General features: G+C 41.2%; 1 protein-coding gene across 1 annotated transcript; it reads right to left on the bottom strand.

The window, feature by feature from the left end:
• Nucleotides 1-16734: 16734 nt before the first annotated feature.
• LOC145043399 (adenine phosphoribosyltransferase 1-like) lies at nt 16735-18786 on the bottom strand. Its single transcript, XM_078992036.1, has 6 exons — nt 18452-18786; nt 18197-18307; nt 17528-17620; nt 17236-17385; nt 17103-17161; nt 16735-16987 (listed from the first exon to the last, which is right to left on the bottom strand). The coding sequence occupies exons 1-6, from the start codon at nt 18768-18770 to the stop codon at nt 16940-16942; spliced, it is 780 nt and encodes a 259-aa protein (XP_078848162.1). The 5' UTR covers nt 18771-18786; the 3' UTR covers nt 16735-16939.
• Between the last annotated feature and the right edge of the window lie 980 nt (nt 18787-19766).

Raw genomic sequence — 19766 nt, 5'->3', positions numbered from 1 at the left:
CATATACTTCATGAATATTAGAGCAAGTTGAAATAAGGTAATCATGGAAAAGTATTTCTTCTTGTTGAATATTATTTCGCAACTTATTTCCTATTGTTAACTGCTTTGTGTTCCAATAAGTGGTATTAAAGCAGGAATAAAATATCCTTATGGGATTTTTGATCTGTTTGTGATCCTTGGTTTGCAAGTTTCATTTAAATTTTATTGTAGATCATTTCTTTGAAGTGTTTATTGATTATTCAAAATTCCTATTCAATATGGAAAATTTCAATCAACAAGTAATTCATCTTAAAACTTCAAACAAATGTGGATGCAACAACATAGTACCAATGTTACTGTCTGGTGACTATGATGATTGGGTACAACAAATGGAAGACTATTTCTAAGCCATTGATAAAGACACATGGAGATTTATGGAACATGTTCCTCACATGCATCTTATTCAATATCAATTTGGTACTGATGAGGCTGATGTTGAAGTAGAGAAAGCTCTCATGCCTGCCGATAAGAAGAAGATTAAAAATGACTGAAAAGCTAAACAAAAACCTTTTATGGTATTCCACCTAACATGTAAAGTCCGGGTTTTTAACCCAAAAGTTTTTATTTTTATTTATTCAATATATCATTATGTAATTACATTATGAGAAAGCATGTCGCGAATGCACGTGTGTAAAGTCGAGCCTTGGCCTTCTTATTATCCGAAGGAGTACCTGATAACATTTAATATCAGTTGGGTAAGCATAAAGCATAGTGAGTTCCCCAAAATATCATATCCCATGATACATATACGATACATACAAATAATGGCCTTCAGCATAAAGCTTGTCTGGCTTTTGGCCTTCAGCATAAAGTTGGTCCGCCCATTTTGCCTTCAGCAAAAAGTTGGTCCGCCCCTTTTGCCTTCAGCATAAAGCTGGTCCGCTACTTTGGCCTTTAGCATAATGCTAGTCTGCTTGAGTCTATTGGCCTTCAGTACGAAGTTGGACCACCCTCAACTCCCACATAATATATTCATCAACACATATACAACAAATAAATAGTTCAACCCGACACGCAACTAACAACGCTAGTATAGTGGCCTAATTTTCATACTACAGGGCAAATATATCCTGACATACATAGGATACATACTAAAGCACATAATACATTTGTAACATTCCGAGTTCAGGAGTGCGAGTTCAGGGTTCAAAGTGTAAATGTGAAAGGGCAACTCGGCGAGTCCATGGGTGGACTCGGCGAGTAGGGTCGCGATGTTGGTCGCGTGTTAAGTGACCAACTCGGCGAGTCTCATGGGTGGACTCGACGAGTTGGTGCTGTATGGAGAAAACCCTAATCCCAGGGGTTGAACCCTATATAATGAACATAAAACCCTCTCCCTAGACTCTTTACCCTCTCTTGAAGTCCAGAAAACCCTAATGCACGTTTGTGAGTAATTTGAGAGCATTTAAACGTTGGAGAAGAGATTTTAGAAGAGATCTTGGAGAGTTAGGAGGCTTGGAGCAAGGGGCTTTGCTAGGATTCGGATTTCTATTCTGTTAGAGCTTCCTTTTGAGGTATTATTTCGTTGCTTGGGCTGTTATTCATCTAGATGCATCATTTTGGGGTATTTGGAAAGAATAGCTTGTGATATTTCGAGTTTGGAGGTTAGATCTGAGGTTGATACCTCAGATCTGGAATGGAGAAGGTCTAGAGTGCATTAAAGTCCCTGTTCTTGAGTGATTGGTGAAGCCATCTTGTCCCAAACCCTAACTCTAGAGTGTTATATGCTTACATCTCTTTGGATTCACGTAAAGTTTTCCACTTTACATGATGGATGGGTTGTAGAAGGGTAGATTTATGGTTTAGATCATTTGCATGGCCTAGAAAGCTTCTGTATGGATTAAGATCCAGGCGTACTCGGTGAGTCACAAGGGTGTACTCGGCGAGTTGCATGAAGGTGGGCAGGAACTCGACGAGTTAGAAGAACAACTCGGCGAGTTGGTTGAAGATAGCCTTGGACTCGGCAAGTCTGTTCTTGGACTCGGCGAGTCTGGTCTTGAGGTCATAGCCTTTCCTGGTTAAGCTAAGAATCGGTGAGTCAAGGGATTACTCAGTGATTTGAGATGGGACTTTTTAGAGTTGAGGGACTCGGCGAGTCAGCGGGCTGACTCGGCGAGTAGGGTCAGTCATGAAGTTTTACTTTGACTGAGGACTTTAACTTTGACCAAGAGTTTACCAGTTAACTTCTAAGGGTATTTTGGTAATTTTTGGTATTTATTGGGTTCAGTATTTTGGCATTATCAGGGGTGGAGTTTGTGTCGGAGATTGGAGCAGCGTGATCTTATCTTTTCAATCAGTAGTTGCAAGGTGAGTTATCCTCACTATATCAACAGGGTCTAAGGCACCAACGCCGACCCTTTATCAGATTGTAATCCGGGTATTGTTGTTATGTTGTTGGTTTGCTATTTTTGCATTCTGGTAGTTATGATGGTATATGTTAGAGACCTGGTTAAGGTCGGTATCCTGGTATATAGGATGATGCTATGCTAGTGACCGGTTAGGTCGGTTTATGTTTAGAGTATGTTATGTTATGTGATCTTCTATATCGGTTTGATTGGATGTGAATTGTTATATGATTGTACGTTTATGTGTACATGGTTGTTTGACTGGGGTTGGGTTGAGGTGGGTCTTGCTTTGTGCTGTAGGCCAACATACCCAGGGCGGACCGGTTATTCCGAAGGCCCAGTAAGCAGTCAAGGAAGTGGACTAGGCCGCGAACTTACACTCCCACGAGGGCAAAAGGTTCAGAGCACACCTCACCCTCTGATCAGCGGGGCATGAACACGTAAAGAAACACCCCTCCACGTCTGACAACCATCTCATAGCAATAATCGGGTCCTGAACTCCATCGAAGGTAGGGTGCTTCGTATTATCGAAGTCCCGATACTGAAAATCTCTACCGGCTCCGCCCCCTGCCGCTGCTACAGCCGCTGTAGCTGCCGCGACAGCCGTCTCTGCAAGAGCTGCATAACGCTCATCAAAATACTCAACCATAGCGGTCTTGATCGACCCAAACAGTTCCGGAAACTCGGCCCGGAACATCTCAGCAACCTCATCATACAGGATCTCACGAATCCTAGCATCCAACTCGTCTGTGCTCATCTGACCAATAATTTTGGGTGGTGCTGACCCACCCTGACCGCCCCCTCCGGCTCCCGATCCTGACCTGGATCCATGCCCAGCATGCCTCGTAACCACCAAACTGAAAACAAGGCAAACATCACATACCTCCCACTAATCCGGGAATCAGCCCCCAACCCAACCCTAGGGGTTGTGACTTCCTTGATACGCATATGGGTCCTGTGCTTTCAGTAGTACGGGACCATACTACCTTCCACACCTACCCATATTTATATCAAGTATCACCACAACACCCTGGAGATGAATATACATAACAAGCAACAAATCCTCAATCCTAGAGGAATACTAGATATCTCATACTGACCTACCGGTCCCACAACTCACCCGATAATGAAACTTCCACCAACTCCTGCAGCACTAGTGTATGCTAGTCATACATAACGCTGGAACCTATAGACTTTCGAATATTCAATCCTACCCTAAGCTCTCAATCAAACAAGAACAGAACATAAGGCCAAATCAAACATTCTCAGGCTATAAGATCTTAATTACATATGGCCGTGATGCATACATTAAATATCTACAATAATGATGTCAATTTCATACAAGGAAACCCTAGGCTAGTAGGCATCATATAATCAGGCAATTCTATCATGCAATTCCTAAAGATCCCTTGCCTAGTACTGGCATGTTGTTCTATCATATCTCATAAACAAATTACTTGTATGGTATTTTGGGGCTACTTACTGGCTCCGGCTGATCGTACCTCCGCGTCCTCTTTTTTTTCATTTTGAAAACGATTTTAAATTCTCTTTTGAAAACTCTCCCTGATTTGAGACTAGATTCACACGAATGTTCCTCCAATTCACTCAAACCAAGGCTCTGATACCAACTTATAACACTCTAAAAATTCAAGCCAATTTAAACTTTTCAAAAACATCCCAATTCATTAAGTTATTACAAAAAGGTTTTCAATACATTTATTATCAGAGTATTCCCAGAACCATAACATAAAACATAAACATGAGGAGCGGTACGATCACGCCTTCGCCTTGCCACAGTCTCCTGAAGTACCTAAAAAACATTAAACCGCAACTGTAAGCCCGGAAGCTTAGTGAGATACCCCCAAGATACCAACCACATATACCACACATAACATATCATATCCGAACAAAACAGCCATGCACTTCGGGTCTACTGTGTGACTAGTCCGCCGCACCGGGCCTTCAGTCCACTTGGTCCACCCTCCGAGTCTAGCCATATCCCTCGAGTCTGCAGTGTGGTTGGTCCGCCCGCACCGGGCCTTCAACCCACCTGGTCCACTCTCTGAGTCTACAGTATGACTGGTCCGCCCGCATCGGGCCTTCAGTCGGCCTAGTCCACTCTCCGAGCCTCGGCATGTCTGGTCCGCCCTCGTGGGAGTGTAAGTTCGCGGCCTAGAGCCTGAATGTCAGGTAGCATATGCGGTCTGAAGAATGGTTAGCTGAAGGTCGGACTTCTTTCAAGTCCGAGATGATCAGTGTTGATATGGGATTTTTATGAAGGTTGTTCGTTCTTGTGGAAATCAGTTCGCGTGTAAGGGCATATGTCGTGTAGGACGTTAAGGGAGGTCGGTTATGGCAACTGGTGGCTGATAGTCAGAGCTCTAAGTGGGGATAATTGGAAAATTCTTCGGAAGATCGACAAGCATGATAGGTTGATTAGTTTTCTGGGATTCAGCAGCGGTTCTATCAGCCAAGAGCGTAGGCTGGTTTGAGCAAGTGATAGGCAAGCGGGGAGGGATACAGGCCAAGGGCTTTGTAAAGGGCGACCGATTGTGGAAGGCCTAGGATCAGGCCGGGATTGAGAATGTAGGATGGAGTTAGAGTTCGGAACCCCTGGAGGTCTAGAACAGTATGCATGGAAGAGTTTTCCAAAGGGATAATTCGGGTTGATGAATGCTAGTTGAGCGGTCCAGACAGACTGGAGGCCGGTGAGCGTACCAGTCAGGCCGAATGCTCGGGGATGGTCCAGACAAGATGAAGGCCCTGGAGGGCGGTCCAGACATGCTGAAGGTTCTGAGAGTGGTCCAGATCGACTGAAGGTCTGGTAAGGCGGTCCAATCATGATGTAGACTCTGCATGTGTTGATAGATCTGTATGAGGAGATGGGATGAGTATGTTGCGATGTGATAACATCAGAAGGTCTGTCCCCGGATATTGATCAGAATTAGTGGAGGGAAGTGCCTGGACTCAAGAGTCCTTGCGAGCAGATTCAGAGTATGTGTGGTGCATGAGATGGCGGTTATGCTATTAAGGAATGGTGTAGCGTTGGACGACCACTGTGGCACTCGTCGTCGTGACAAGGCGGCCAAGTAGATTTCCTTGGATAAGGAAAGGTAAAGGTATGTAGTTCCGAGAGGGAGTGTAAGTTCGCGGAAGTGAAAGTAGTAGCGTGGAGGTATGATTGAGGTGTTCCAATCATGGTTGTTGAGCAGTGTGTTTGCACCGGTGGGATGGAATCACATCCGGGTTGGATGTCTGCTGAGGTCGCGGAAGGAATTCCGTGGGTATAGGGCCAAGGGGCTCGAAAGGGATGCAGGGATGGAATCTTCGATTTCCAGTTTGATTTTGGTCAAGGAATTATGTATGTAGTGGAAATTCATCCTGGGGGATGTTTGGAGGTGTCATCAGTGTATCGGTTTTTCCCAACCCGAGGATGCTAGAGCAAGTCCAGTGTGGGTATGAAATTGCGAAGGAGAACTCATGGGAGTTGCTTTGAGACTGAGGGATGTGTCATCCTGTCAGCATGGAGTGGATAAAGTTGGACTCAGATCGGGATTCCGGTGGTTCAAGGTTATATCTAGCTCGTAGGAGTCAAGTGATTGTTGTGATCTGGAACGAGTGAAGTACCATGGAGTGGTACTCGGTTGATAAGTGTGGTTATCAGAGGATGAATCCAGTAGCCGGTTTGAAGTGGTGGTCAGGACACCGCAGGGGAAGAGTTGGGTTTCGGGTTTCGATGGTAATGTTTGAGGAACCTGGTCTGGTTAATGCCAGGAGGTGCATTGCGAGAGTAGTTCTGGAGTTGTGTTGCCGCAGGCTTCGAGGATGAAGCCTAATTTAAGTGGGGGAGAATTGTAATATCCCGAGTTCAGGAGTGCAAGTTCACGGTTCAAAGTGTAAATGTGAAAGGGAAACTCAGCAAGTCCATGGGTGGACTCGGCGAGTAGGGTCGCGATGCTGGTCGCGTGTTAAGTGACCAACTCGGCTGGTCTCATGGGTTGACTCGGCGAGTTGGTGCTGTATGGAGAAAACCCTAATGTAACGACCCAATTTTTACGTCCAAAAATTTCGTTTTTAAAACATTACTTTAGAAAATGTTAATAGATAAAAACATTGTTTGACCAATTACCCATGTTCAAAAGTCAAGTCATACAGCCAATCGAAACATCATAGTATAAATCCCAAGGAAATCTAATAAATACGAAACCCAATGTGTGTGCATGATGTGCCGCTACCGAGCCAACTCCTTCCCCTTCGATGAAGAGGTACTTGAAACCAAAACTGTAAACTGTAAGCACAAAGCTTAGTGAGTTCCCCCATTGTACCACAAACCATACAATCACATAACATACATAAATTGTCAGGCATATCTGGGTGCCCGACCTACCCTTCGGTCCTCTCGACCGGATACTGCCTAACATATCTGGGTGCTGGCCTCCCCTTCGGTCCTCTCGATCGGATACCGCCTAGCATATATGGGTGTTGGCCCCCCTTCGATACTCTCGACCGGGTATCGGGGACTATTTCACCCCCCTACTACTACCACATAGCACATATATCACATATCATACAACCACATAAACATAACATAGGTTGTAGCAACCCTAGATGAATATCACAGAGACAATCATCTAATCATACATCTCCTACTGGTGGGTCGGGATTGTGGCCTTAGACCCACCGCTACTGGAAGGTAACTCACCTCGGAGTAGTTGCTGATCCTCGTGGGAATAGTCTGACTGCTGCTGCTGATCCGGAAATCCTCCGACTGTATTCCCACCAATCACTTAGTCAAAAACTGCTAACTGACCATTGGATAAAATGACCATTTTACCCCTAATCATGCCCTAAGTCAAAGTCAGAGTCAACTTCCAGTTGACCCGACTCATCGAGTTGGCTCGCCAACTCGCTGAGTCCATGTCCAAACGACTGACCTGAATTATCTTTTTACTCGTCGAGTTAGGCGTCTACTCGACGAGTTCTCCTTCCAAACTGATGTTCAAGTCCTTCATCCCAGTCGCCGAGTTGTATGAACAACTCGTCGAGTTCATCTTCATCCGATGAACAAGTTATATTGTGACTCGCCGAGTTGTATGAACAACTCGCCGAGTCTGATCTTGCTCTAAGGAGATTTCCTTGAACTCGCCTAGTTTGGGCATTGACTCGCCGAGTTCCACTATGGGTGAGTTTTGGCTTCCAACTCACCGAGTCCCTCCTGGACTCACAACACGACTCGACATAACAAAAAGGGGGACAAACCCGGAGACTCGCGACTGGACTTGCCGAGTCAGATGAGCGACTCGCCGAGTCCGCTCCATGCAAGAGCTAAAAATGAGATTTTGCTCGAATCCAATCCATGTCATTCGTAGATCTGGGCTCCTAGAGCATGAATAACACGTAAAGTTTCCAACTTTACGTGTAGATATCCATCTATGGGGTTTTTAGGGTTAAAAATGCCCCAAAAGAGTAGATCTAAGGTTCATATGCAATATGGGCTCATAAAGGTAGTGGATCTGAGCTCCTGGAGCTCAACTATGCTTGGATCTAGAGACCAATCAACTTATTTCGAATTATCATGCACATACAAGCTTGGAAATGAGCCAAGAATGTCTTAAATGAAGCCTTAAGCATAGAAACATGGGGAATATGGGATATACCTCAAAGGAACTGCTGAGAGAACACAATGGTGCTTGGATGGCTTCCCTTCTTCTGGATCTACTTCCCTTTTTCTTCAAAACCTTCAAGAACATAGAACAATTGCCTCAACTCTTCAAAGAACAAGCTTAAACGAGGTTTGGGAGCTCTAGGGGGTGAATGGGGGCTGGCCTGGGGCGGAAAGGGGGATTAAATAGGGTGCAAACCCCAGAAACTTAGGGTTTCATCCAACAGCGGTGACTCGCCGAGTCCAGGATATGGACTCGCCGAGTCGCCAACTTAAACGCGTCCCGGGATCCCGTCCCTACTCGGCGAGTCGGACCTATGACTCGCCGAGTCGAAGGCTTAAAAAGGAAAATACTCAATTAAGATTTACATACCAGAAACCAGGTGCTACACCTAATCCCGGGGGTTGAGCCCTATATAATGAACATAAAACCCTCTCCCTAGCCTCTTTACCCTCTCTTAAAGTCCAGAAAACCCTAATGCACGTTTGTGAGTAATTTGAGAGCATTTGAACCTTGGAGAAGACATTTTGGAAGAGATTTTGGAGAGTTAGGAGGCTTGGAGCAAGGGGCTTTGCTAGGATTCAGATTTCTATTCTGTTGGAGCTTCCTTTTGAGGTATTATTTCGTTGCTTGGGTTGTTATTCATCTAGATTCATCATTTTGGGGTATTTGGAAAGAATAGCTTGTGATATTTCGAGTTTGGAGGTTAGATCTGGGGTTGCTACCTCAAATCTGGAATGGAGAAGGTCTAGAGTGCATTACAGTTAATGATTGGTGAAGCCATCTTGTCCCAAACCCTAACTCTAGAGTGCTATATGCTTAGATCTCTTTGGATTCACGTAAAGTTTGCCACTTTACGTGATGGATGGGTGGTAGAAGGGTAGATCTATGTTTTAGATCATCTGCATGGCCTGGAAAGATTCTGTATGGATTAAGATCTAGGGGTACTCGGCGAGTCACAAGGGTGTACTCGGCGAGTTGCATGAAGGTGGGCAGGAACTCGACGAGTTGGAAGAACAACTCGGCGAGTTAGCTGAAGATAGCCTTGGACTCAGCGAGTCTATTCTTGGACTCGGCGAGTCTGGTCTTGAGGTCCTAGCCTTTCCTAGTTAAGCTAAGAATTGGTGAGTCAAGGGATGACTCAGTAAGTTGAGATGAGACTTTTCAGAGTTGAGGGACTCGGCGAGTCAGCGGGCTGACTCAGCGAGTAGGGTCAGTCATGAAGTTTGAATTTGACTGAGACTTTGACTTTGCCAAGAGTTGACCAGTTGACTTCTAAGGGCATTTTGGTAATTTTTGGTATTTATTGGGTTCAGTCTTTTGGCATTATCAGGGGTGGAGTTCGTGTTGGAGGTTGGAGCAGCGTGATCTTATCTTTTCAATCAGTAGTTGCAAGGTGAGTTATCCTCACTATATCAACAGGGTCTAAGGCACCAAGGCCGGCCATTTATCAGATTGTAATCCGGGTATTGTTGTTATGTTGTTGCTTTGCTATGTTTGCATCCTGGTAGTTAGGATGGTATATGTTAGAGACTTGGTTAAGGTCGGTATCCTGGTATATAGGATGATGCTATGCTAGTGACCGGTTAGGTCGGTATTCTGTTTAGAGTATGTTATGTTATGTGATCTACTATATCGGTTTAATTGGATGTGAATTGGTATATGATTGTATGTTTATGTGCACATGGTTGTTTGACTGGGTTTGGGTTGAGTCGGGTCCTACTTTATGCCATAGGCGAACATACCTGTAACAACCCGAAAGTTTCGTATCATTACTTGTAACTCTTTTCGTAATTCAATTCGATCAACTAATCGTCGTTTTCAAATCCGATTCCGATTTCGTTATGTAATTAAGTCGTTAATTTGTATGTATCTAATATGACTTAATGGGTGACCTAATGGATTTAGAAATCATTCTAACACCCCATTCTAGTAATCACAACATTTTTAGAATTTACCATATCGGATTACAACAACTTAATCGGGTACGACCAAAAGCCCCACCTGACGCCGGTATCGGGTAGAATTCCACCGTGTCCAAAAATTAGACACTATATAAAGTATTCCATTCCTTCATTTTACGTCCAAGGTATGTGCTTGGGCTGTAAACACCTCAAACATGGGGAGTAAACTCACTTAAACATGTTAGAATGCCTTGTAACTTCACCAATAGCCTTGGAATAAATCCTAGAACCATCTAAAAATAGTTTGGGGACCTTAAACACATCAAACACTCTCCATTTGACAGTTAACGGCCATAGCACATGCTCCTGGGCCGGAAACTCCTAATTGTGTGTTAAATGGTGCCCGAAAGTCATATCAAGCCTTGGAAAATTAACTAGAATCATATGTGATTGTCCTAAGCACCTCAAATTAATTTTGGTTTGAGATTGGGGGAGTTTACGGCCTTAAACTCCATGTTTACAGCCGTGAACTCCCATAAATGGTGTTTAAGTCCATGCAAATTAATCCAAGGCATTTGTTAAATCCATTCTAGCAATCCCCATGTCCATTCAAGCCATAAAACACTCAACACTACCCAAACATGAGTTCACGGCTGTGAACTCATGTGTGTTAGGGTATATGGCCGAAAACTCCATTAGGGAGTTTACTCTTGAGGAGTAAACTCATTTCCCAAGTCCCTCGCATCATTTCACGTCTAAAGATGTCACCCGCGTCACTCCAAACACTCGTTTTGAGGTGTTTTAATTCATTGGAGTGTATTATCCTATCTAATTAGTGGTTTAAAGTCTAATTAGATACCTTTGGGTACCATTTCATATTACATAGGAACCTCGCGTGTTAAAAAGCCCCGAACCAATGTTTAGTGTCCGAAACAGTTGCGCTTTCTCATCGGGTGAGTTCATACCCCTACCATTTTTCACTGTTCTCACTGTTTTCAGGGGGGAACACAAGCAAAGTACAAGGGATTACTTCTACTCAAAACATGTTTTCATGTGTGTGTTTCACATTTTATATGCTTTTAACACTGATTGCTACAACTGATAACTGTTTGAACATGTAGATCACTTAAACATATATTTGCGAAATAGATTTTAAACTGTTATGTTTTATATATATTTCACAAATGGATTTCCACATTTTATCAGTTAAAAGCATGACATTAGAACATTTGAACATAAAATCTGTACCGTTTTGTCCTCGGTAACACTCCACAGAAATACGCGAGTGGAGGACTATCATATTATTACTAGTGAATTGTTAGTCGTGTATGATTGGAGACACGTCCTCGGCGAACACTCCAAGAAGATACGCGAGTGGAGGACTACACCCGTAACCAGAATCTCTGGGATTTAGAGAGCATGACTTGAGTGTATAGATCTATACGGGGCTGACTACCCCACACCTGGCTGCTAGCTACAGCCGAACCGAAATGGTTAAAGGGTAATGAAAGTCATAAGGTGATGTGGACTACTTATTGCCATATCTAGTCTATTGTATGGTTATGGAACTCGCAATTAGGATAACAGAGATTTACTCAATAGTAATAATGAATAACGTAATACATCATTTACATTGATAACCAACATTCAGGAAAGTATGGGACTTTCCTGGGGAAACATTGAACATGACCACGTTTTACAGATACATCTTTTACAGTGATAACCAACATTCGGGAAAGTATGGGACTTTCCTGGGGAAACGTTTACATAACCAGAAAGGGTAACAAACCAGATAACTTTACTTTACATCTTTCACAATTGGCAATATACAATCAGGAATGTACGGGAATTTCCTGGGAATACATTGGTACCTAACCAGAACCAGTATACCAAATCAGATAACTTAACTGTACATTTACTCAAGACAAAACATGTTTTTAGTGTACAACTTTACTTTACATGTTGACAAACGATAACAAACCTTTTTAAGAAAATATGGGATTTTCTTGGTGTGCGTAACATTTCAGAAACAGAAAGGAAGCTTGAACATTTCACAAACAAAAACCGCTTATGAACTCACCAGCGTTATGCTGATTTTTAAACCACTTGTGTTCTCAGGTCAGCGTTAGAACAGGTACCCGAAGATCCTTTTTGTCCGAAGACGGAGTACTCAGAAGACCCGTTTCATTTTGTTCATATATATACTATGTATCACAACTGTACAACTTTACTTTTGAAACAACTGTAAAACTTTTCTTTATGTAATGTAATGGTTGTTTTACTTTACTTACTATGTGCATTGGATTTGATACTCAACGTGGAGTCAACCCCGGAAACGTTTCCGCCTTCGATTTTCGGGGTGTGACAAATTGGTATTAAAGACCTTGTTTATAGTGAATGAAGTATACCAAACCTTACATGGTATAAAACTATAAACACTAAAGGGCCTAAGTGCTCTGAATTAAAAGTATCTTCAAACTACAAGTATTTTCAAAAGTATACAAGTATACCAAACCGTCGGGATTCGTAACTACAAGTAGAACAGAACATACGTAAGTGGGTGTTGTATGCTATGGTTAAACCTGGGCAGTTATGTAGTCGTGTCTACGGTTAATATAGCCTGGCAAACTATATATTCATACGAGACATGGCCAACATGTGCTTGGGAGTGACTGTGGTGTGCGACATGCCTAAAACTTACCCTAATATCCCAAACATCGAACCAGTGTCGTAAGCAAATCATGAAATACTATCGGAGTATTTCTCGATCCAATCCCCTATAGAAATCCTCATTCGAGTGGTGTTCTGTGATCATTCTTAGCGATAAATTATCTGTTTTGATAACTCTTTCCTGCTTTATCGCTTATTCGGAACATATAACTGCCATATCTATCGATTCAATGTAGAGGACTTACCATCCTTTCTCTTTCTTGATCTTATTAGATCAAGATGCCTCCCAGAAAGAGACCCAGCTTAAAGAACAACAACAATCCTTCTCCGCCACCACCTCCTCCTCCATTTGATCTTGCATCGCTCTAGACAGTTCTGACTGCTGCAATGGTGGCAACCATGTCACAAATGAACCCCAGTAGCTCAGGGGTCCCCAGCCCTAAAACCAAGAAATTAATCAGGGACATCGAAAGGAGGGTTCCTATAAGGATTTCATGAATGCGAAACCAACATCCTTCAATGGCACTGGAGGTGTCATTTCCTTATCTCGATGGTTCGAGAAAATCAAATCCATCTTCGAAATATGTGCCTGTGCGGAATCTGATAAGGTCAAGTTCGCAGCCTGTACCTTCGTTGATAAAGCCTTGACTTGGGGGAATGACCGAGTCAAATCTCTGACCCTACCCGTAGCCAACGCCATGGGCTGGGAAGCCATGAAAGAACTTCTAATAGCCGAGTACTATCCCCGTGGTGAAATGCAGAATCTAGAGCACGAGCTCTGGAACCTGAAGATGAAAGGTTCTGACATTGCTGCATACACTTCTCGATTTGATGATCTCTCACTTCTCTGCTCGGGATTAGTCACTCCTGAAAGCAAAAAGATCGAAAGGTTCATTTGGGGGTTAACCCAACCGACAAAGGGTCATGTCTTCGCTGCTCGTCCGGATACCTATGATAGTGCCAAGACTTTAGCCCAAACCCTGATTGATCATAGCGATAATGTTGAGGAAACCACTACCACTCCTGAGCCGACTCAAAGGAGTGGTGAGAAGAGAAAGTTTTGGAAGAAGAAGAAGGGTCAATCTTCCTAAGGATCTTCCAAGAAACAGTCGACGGTAGCAGTCCATGCTGCTACTACCCCCGTTGCTGCTGCTTCTGTTGTGGGATCCACAGCTCCAACTCCTACCAGTAGATATGCTGGTAATCTTCCTCTGTGTGACAAGTGAAAATACCATCACAATCCTGGCCCCTGCCGAGAACTATCTTGTACCAACTGTGGTAAGAAGGGGCACACAGTTGTGGTTTAATGTTTTTCAGGTACTTCAGGAGACCGTGGCAAGGCGAAGGCATGATCGTACAACTCCTCATGTTTATGTTTTATGTTATGGTTCTGGGAATACTCTGATAATAAATTTCTTGAAAACCTTTTTGTAATAACTTAATGAATTGGGATGTTTTTGAAAAGTTTAAATTGGCTTGAATTTTTAGAGTGTTACAACATTGAGAAAAAACTCCCTTGGACAATTACTCAGACAATTGACAGCTATCTAGTGATCCTACTAGCGATCCAACTGGTGGGTAACGCGCCTAACAAGTATTAACCTATAATACTATTATTTATTAATCTCTACGAAATTGTGGTAATGAAAAATAGATCTTTCACTAGTCCCAACGAATACTGAAAGCTCTATCAAACAATGATCAGTCATGCAGGACAGTTGGGAAGCAGGACTATTTCGGCATATAGCTTTTTTGAAATCCAACAACCAAGCCAACTTGATCATTCTAAACATCTCTACCGTAAGTAGATCAATCAATATTATAACTAGAATTACTGATAAATCTTATTTATACATTCAAAACAATGACTATGAATATAAATATAAGTTACACTTAAAGCATGGTAAGTGCAGTTTAACGTACAGAGTGTTTCTAAAGAAAACCGGGAAAATCGCAGGCAAAACCTTGAAACCACACACCTCTAACAGTAGGGCTTGCTGAAGCCTCCTAACCTTGCTAGGAGGAAGTTTGCTCCAAACCCCGAAAAGCTCCCGAAAGTTGGATCTTAGTAAGAGATGAGAGAGTTTGGAGAGAAGAGGGTGTAGGAAATGAAGGAAACCGGAGTACTCTATTTATAGTAGGAAGGTACACCGCACACTATAGATGCACACCATGCTTCTTGTCAGGGCGCTGGCATGGCTTCATTCAGAGGGTGAGATGTGGCGGTTTTTAGGTGGAGTGTCGGTTCGCGCCATGCACCTTGTAGACGTACGCCCACGCTCACGTGGATTTTGAGTTTCTTGAAAAAATTGTATCTTCTTCTTACGATCACCGTTTTCGAAGTTCTTTATATTCATGAGTAGCTCTCGACGAGATCTACAGCTTTCATTTAGACTCTGTCAACTAAATCTATCTTTATTTTTAGAGCTATAAATTTTTAGGCTTGGACTATTAAAGTCCGTATAAAAATTAGGGATGTCAATGGGGGCAAACGGGACGGGGATTGCATCCCCCGCCCCCACCCCCGAAATTTTCCTGTTCCCCCACCCCCGCCCCCGCCCCCGAATCCCAGGATTACCCCCGCCCCCGCCCCCGTTTGGGTTGATTTTTTTTTTTGGCGAACAAAGGTGTTGGTTATGCTAAAAAAAAGTTATTTTTTGAGCTAAAAAAACCATTTTGGATAAGAATAGTTATTTATAACATAAGTTTATATATTTAAAATAAAAATATTATAACATCTTAAAAATGTTATACTATAAGCTTAAAAACATGATATTTAATTGAATTTTGGAAGTTCAAAATCATTGCTATTATTTATTATATTTTTATAATTAATATATATTAATATAAATAATATATTAACGGGGTCCCCATTGGGGGTTCGGGACGAGACTACTCACCCCCGCCCCGTCCCCGCCCCCGAAACTAAAACGGGTGTTAACATTGCCCCCGCCCCCGCCCCCGTCCCCGATTTTTTAAACAAATATTCCCCATTCGGGATCAGGGCCCTACGGGACTTTTTGACATCCCTAATAAAAATCACAACTCTCTCATACGATATTTGTTCTCGACTGTCTTTATATCGACGGATAAGTATTGATGAGATCTTCATCTCTTGTCTAGATTGTTTTTCCTAACAATCAATCAATCTTAATTTCGGTTTTTATGTCGCACATTGCTGATTAAAATTTCGAAAAATCATAATTTATTCATATGAAATCAGATTTGGACGTTCTTTATATGAACATTTTTATTTTTACGATTACTATGACTTTTATCAAGAATAGTTATCCTAAATAGTCCTCTATCAAAAATGTAACTGGTCATCTATACTGTAAAACAAAAATGAGGTGTTACAACCATCCCATACTTATTCGGATTTAATCTCCGAAATCCTACTCCTAGCACACCTAAACGTCATCTTATTGAAGTTTATCGAGATCAAAATAGTTAGCTAGCCGATTGCTAAAAAACTAGTTAGTGGAAAGTTTTTTTTTCTTTTTTTGATACAATATGATAGTTACTAAAAGCTAGCTGATAAGTTAAATAAAATATATAAAATGACATAAAAAAATATTTAGAAAAACATGTTTTTTATAATTTACATTTAAGAGTACAAAAAAACTCTAAAAAACTAGTTTAAGTGTTTTTTTTTAAGAAAAACTAATTTATAAGCTATTTTTTAGCTTAACAAAGATAACATATAAAATAAAATAAAATAAAATAAAATAACAAATTAATTAATTTATATTAAAAATAAAAAAATAAAAAAAAAATAAATAAATATAAAAATAAATAAATAAAACTACTACTAAGAATATAAATTAGTTTATCACCTAGTGACTGACGAAATACAGCCTAAAACACAAATTTTGATGTTTTAAAATCCATCAAACACCAAACACCAAACACCAAAATGACAATATTGGGTTCTAGAGATTTAATTCATTCAGAAATGATCTAAATTCCCTGCTCTTTTTTTCCATAGTCATCTCTCTTATAAATTCATAAGAGTACCTTAAACCAACGATCCATTGAACCAATTCAGATTTTTACATCTCATCTTTATTGGTTCAAAAGACATTGTAATGGTTCTTTTCAGACAGATAGATGTGTCAAAAAAAAAAAAACATACCGCATATAAATTATAAGTCCAACTGTTTTAACAATCAAAAGCCTAAATCAACATTTTATTTAAGTTTCATCAACCAAAACAACTCTCATTGATAAAATCATATTAAATTCCCCATGAGTCTTAGGATCATAGCACCAGTACTCTGGTCAATCAAAGCTTTTAGTAAATAATCAAAGATCAAATTCAACTCACGAGCACATACAGTGGCTTGTCTCCTAATCTCTCCCGACCCTATAATCAACAAAAATATGATATTAATTTATAGTAATTTCAATAGTATATACTGTCTGTGACAGACTGTAACTGTTACTGTAACTGGAACTGTAACTGTAACCGAAAACAGTACCTTCAATTCAGGCAATTCAATGACGCATGCGCACTCAACGACTTTGACTCCAACCCGCTCTGGAATTAAAAATAAAAAATAAAGAAATTGAAAGTAATGAATTTGTAAAAAAGGGAATTTTTAAAAATATTACCAAGTAGACTGATGGCAGCACACAAGGTTCCTCCAGTTGCAATTAAATCATCAATTACAAGAGCTCGTTCTCCTTCTTGTACAGCTCCAACATGCATCTCAATTTTGTCTGTACCATACTCCAATGAATACTCCTCTGATATAACCGCTCCTGAGATAATAACAACAACAACAAAAAAAAAAAATTATGTATAGCAATGTGTACTTTATGTGGGTTTTTCAAAGAAGATAAATGGTGTAATAGAAAGAAATGAAATTGATAGGTAAGGTGAAGAATGGGAGAAAAGGTGTACCAGGTAATTTGTTTGGTTTTCTCATTGGGACAAATTTTGCACCAATGGCCAATGCAATTGGAGGACCAAATATGAAACCTCTTGCTTCAACACCTATTATAAAACCAAAATCAGGCTAATGAGTTTCTCTCCATTAATTCAGAAAGAAACACCAATATGTAGCTTACATAATCCAAAGAGTCAAAAGGAAACAGCACCATAGAACTTTTATTAAGACACTTAAGCATTCTCATTAAGACAGCTGAACAATCCATTCTTGTGAAAAATATGTGCATTTGGAACACAAGTTAAGAAGGGGGGAGAAAGAAAAGTACACGATACTACCTCTGTTCCAGATTATAAACTGACAGATTTTGTAAAATCTAACACCAACTTTACCTTTTGTAGGTTTCTGATATAAAATTTAAATTGGAAATAAAGTTTGGAATAGATAGATATGAGAGTTATGATAACTTGTAGAACACAAACCTGTACATAACCACTAGTTTTTATGATTAATGTTTACAAATCTTGTCTTTACTCTGAATCAGGAGAAAGCCATAGCTACCTTTTCATACAGATAAATACTAACTAGTATATTACAAAGAGCTTAAACTACCACAGTAAGAACTAATACAAATTCAAAAAAATGAACAGAAGACCATGATAACAAGCCAGAAGAAAGATTACCAGCAACAACCGAGATGTCCTTGTCTTTATACCTCTCGACAAACAGATCGATCGTGTCCTTAAACGCCACCGGATCAAGCAACAACGTCGTTATATCCTGGAACAAAATCCCTACACACACAGAAACCTCATTAAGGCTTCAATTAACAACGATCCTGTGTCGTCTATACAGAGCAAATTCCAAATCCGTACTTTGTAGATGCAACATCAGTTGATCTCTCTCAAACACACACATTTAGGAAGTAGGGTGCAAACCTGGCTTCGGAAAGTCCGGGATGACACGAATGGCGGATGTGATTCTGGCGATGCGACTGTCAATGAGACCATCTGAAGTAGGAGGTGCCATGTTGGAGGAGTAGCTGGGGTTTAGATCGGCGGAGTATGAAGCTTGTAAATGGCGGCCGCCGGATCCTCGTCGTGCTGTTGACGCGGAGGTGGATGGCTTTTTTGTGCAAGTGGAAGGGAAGGATGGAGCAAGCAATTTTAGCGAATTGACGAAATTGCCACTGTATAGGAATGTGTGGGACTTCACGATGACGACATCGGAGTTGAAGATTTTAAGCGTATGATCCATGCCTCGGTTTTTTTTGTCTGGATCTAAATGGATACGAGAGGACAAAATGGAAAAATTAAAACGGGGTTTACATCACCTGGAATTCATGATTAGTAACTTTTAGGTTTTAAGTAGTGGATTGTGGTTTCAAGCTGCATCCTTCTTATCTGGACCGCAAACAATGCCTTCTGGGTGCGGTTTCCTGCGGTTTTGACCGCAATATGGGTAGAAATTGTCGCACTTTCTTCTCTCTCTTTATTTACTCTCTCTTCTTTCTTTCACTTCTCTTTTTTTTACTATGATTTCCACTCCCTGAGTGTGATATTAAGATTATTTATTTTTGTTGATCTCGACAACCACTGAATTTTGACGTTGTTGTTGGGGATTGGTTTATTCAGTTTGTTTCTTTATGCCCAAATCTCAATGTACAAGTACTTTAGTGTACAATCCATAAATTGAAAAAGAAGTGGGGTGTTGGAAAAGAAAGGAGAATAGAACATCGTCAAACTTCTAACCCCAACGTGGACCCAGAGGTTGAAACCTTATTCCTCTAGTGACACCAAAACTGAAGTAGAACCAGATTCTAGCCCCGACCCTCGCCAAGAGATTCCTGAAACACCACCCATACAACAAAACACATCCATCATAAACCAAACTCCAACCAGTATCAATTATCTCGTTCTAGAAGGACGCTCAGAATTGAAGTCAAACTTAGTCCATCACCTTCCAACTTATCGTGAACTAGAGAATGAAGACCTACACAAACACTTGAAGAAGTTCCACATAATTTGCACTAGCATGAAGCCACAATGTTCAACCCATGACAAAATCAAATTAAGGGCATTCCCCTTCTCACTGGCCAATAGAACAAAATTTTGGCTATTTTATCTTCCACTAAGGTCGATCAACTCATGGACAGACATGGCAAGAGCTTTCTTTGATAAGTTTTATCCCGACTCAAGAGTTTAAAGTATTAGAAATGAGATTTGTGGAATCCGCCAAGGTCAAAATGAGACT

This window comes from Lactuca saligna, chromosome 4, assembly GCF_052625555.1.
Source record: "Lactuca saligna cultivar CGN05327 chromosome 4, ASM5262555v1, whole genome shotgun sequence".
In the NCBI taxonomy this organism is placed as follows: Eukaryota; Viridiplantae; Streptophyta; class Magnoliopsida; order Asterales; family Asteraceae; genus Lactuca; species Lactuca saligna.
This window is presented reverse-complemented; position numbering and strand designations above follow the sequence as displayed.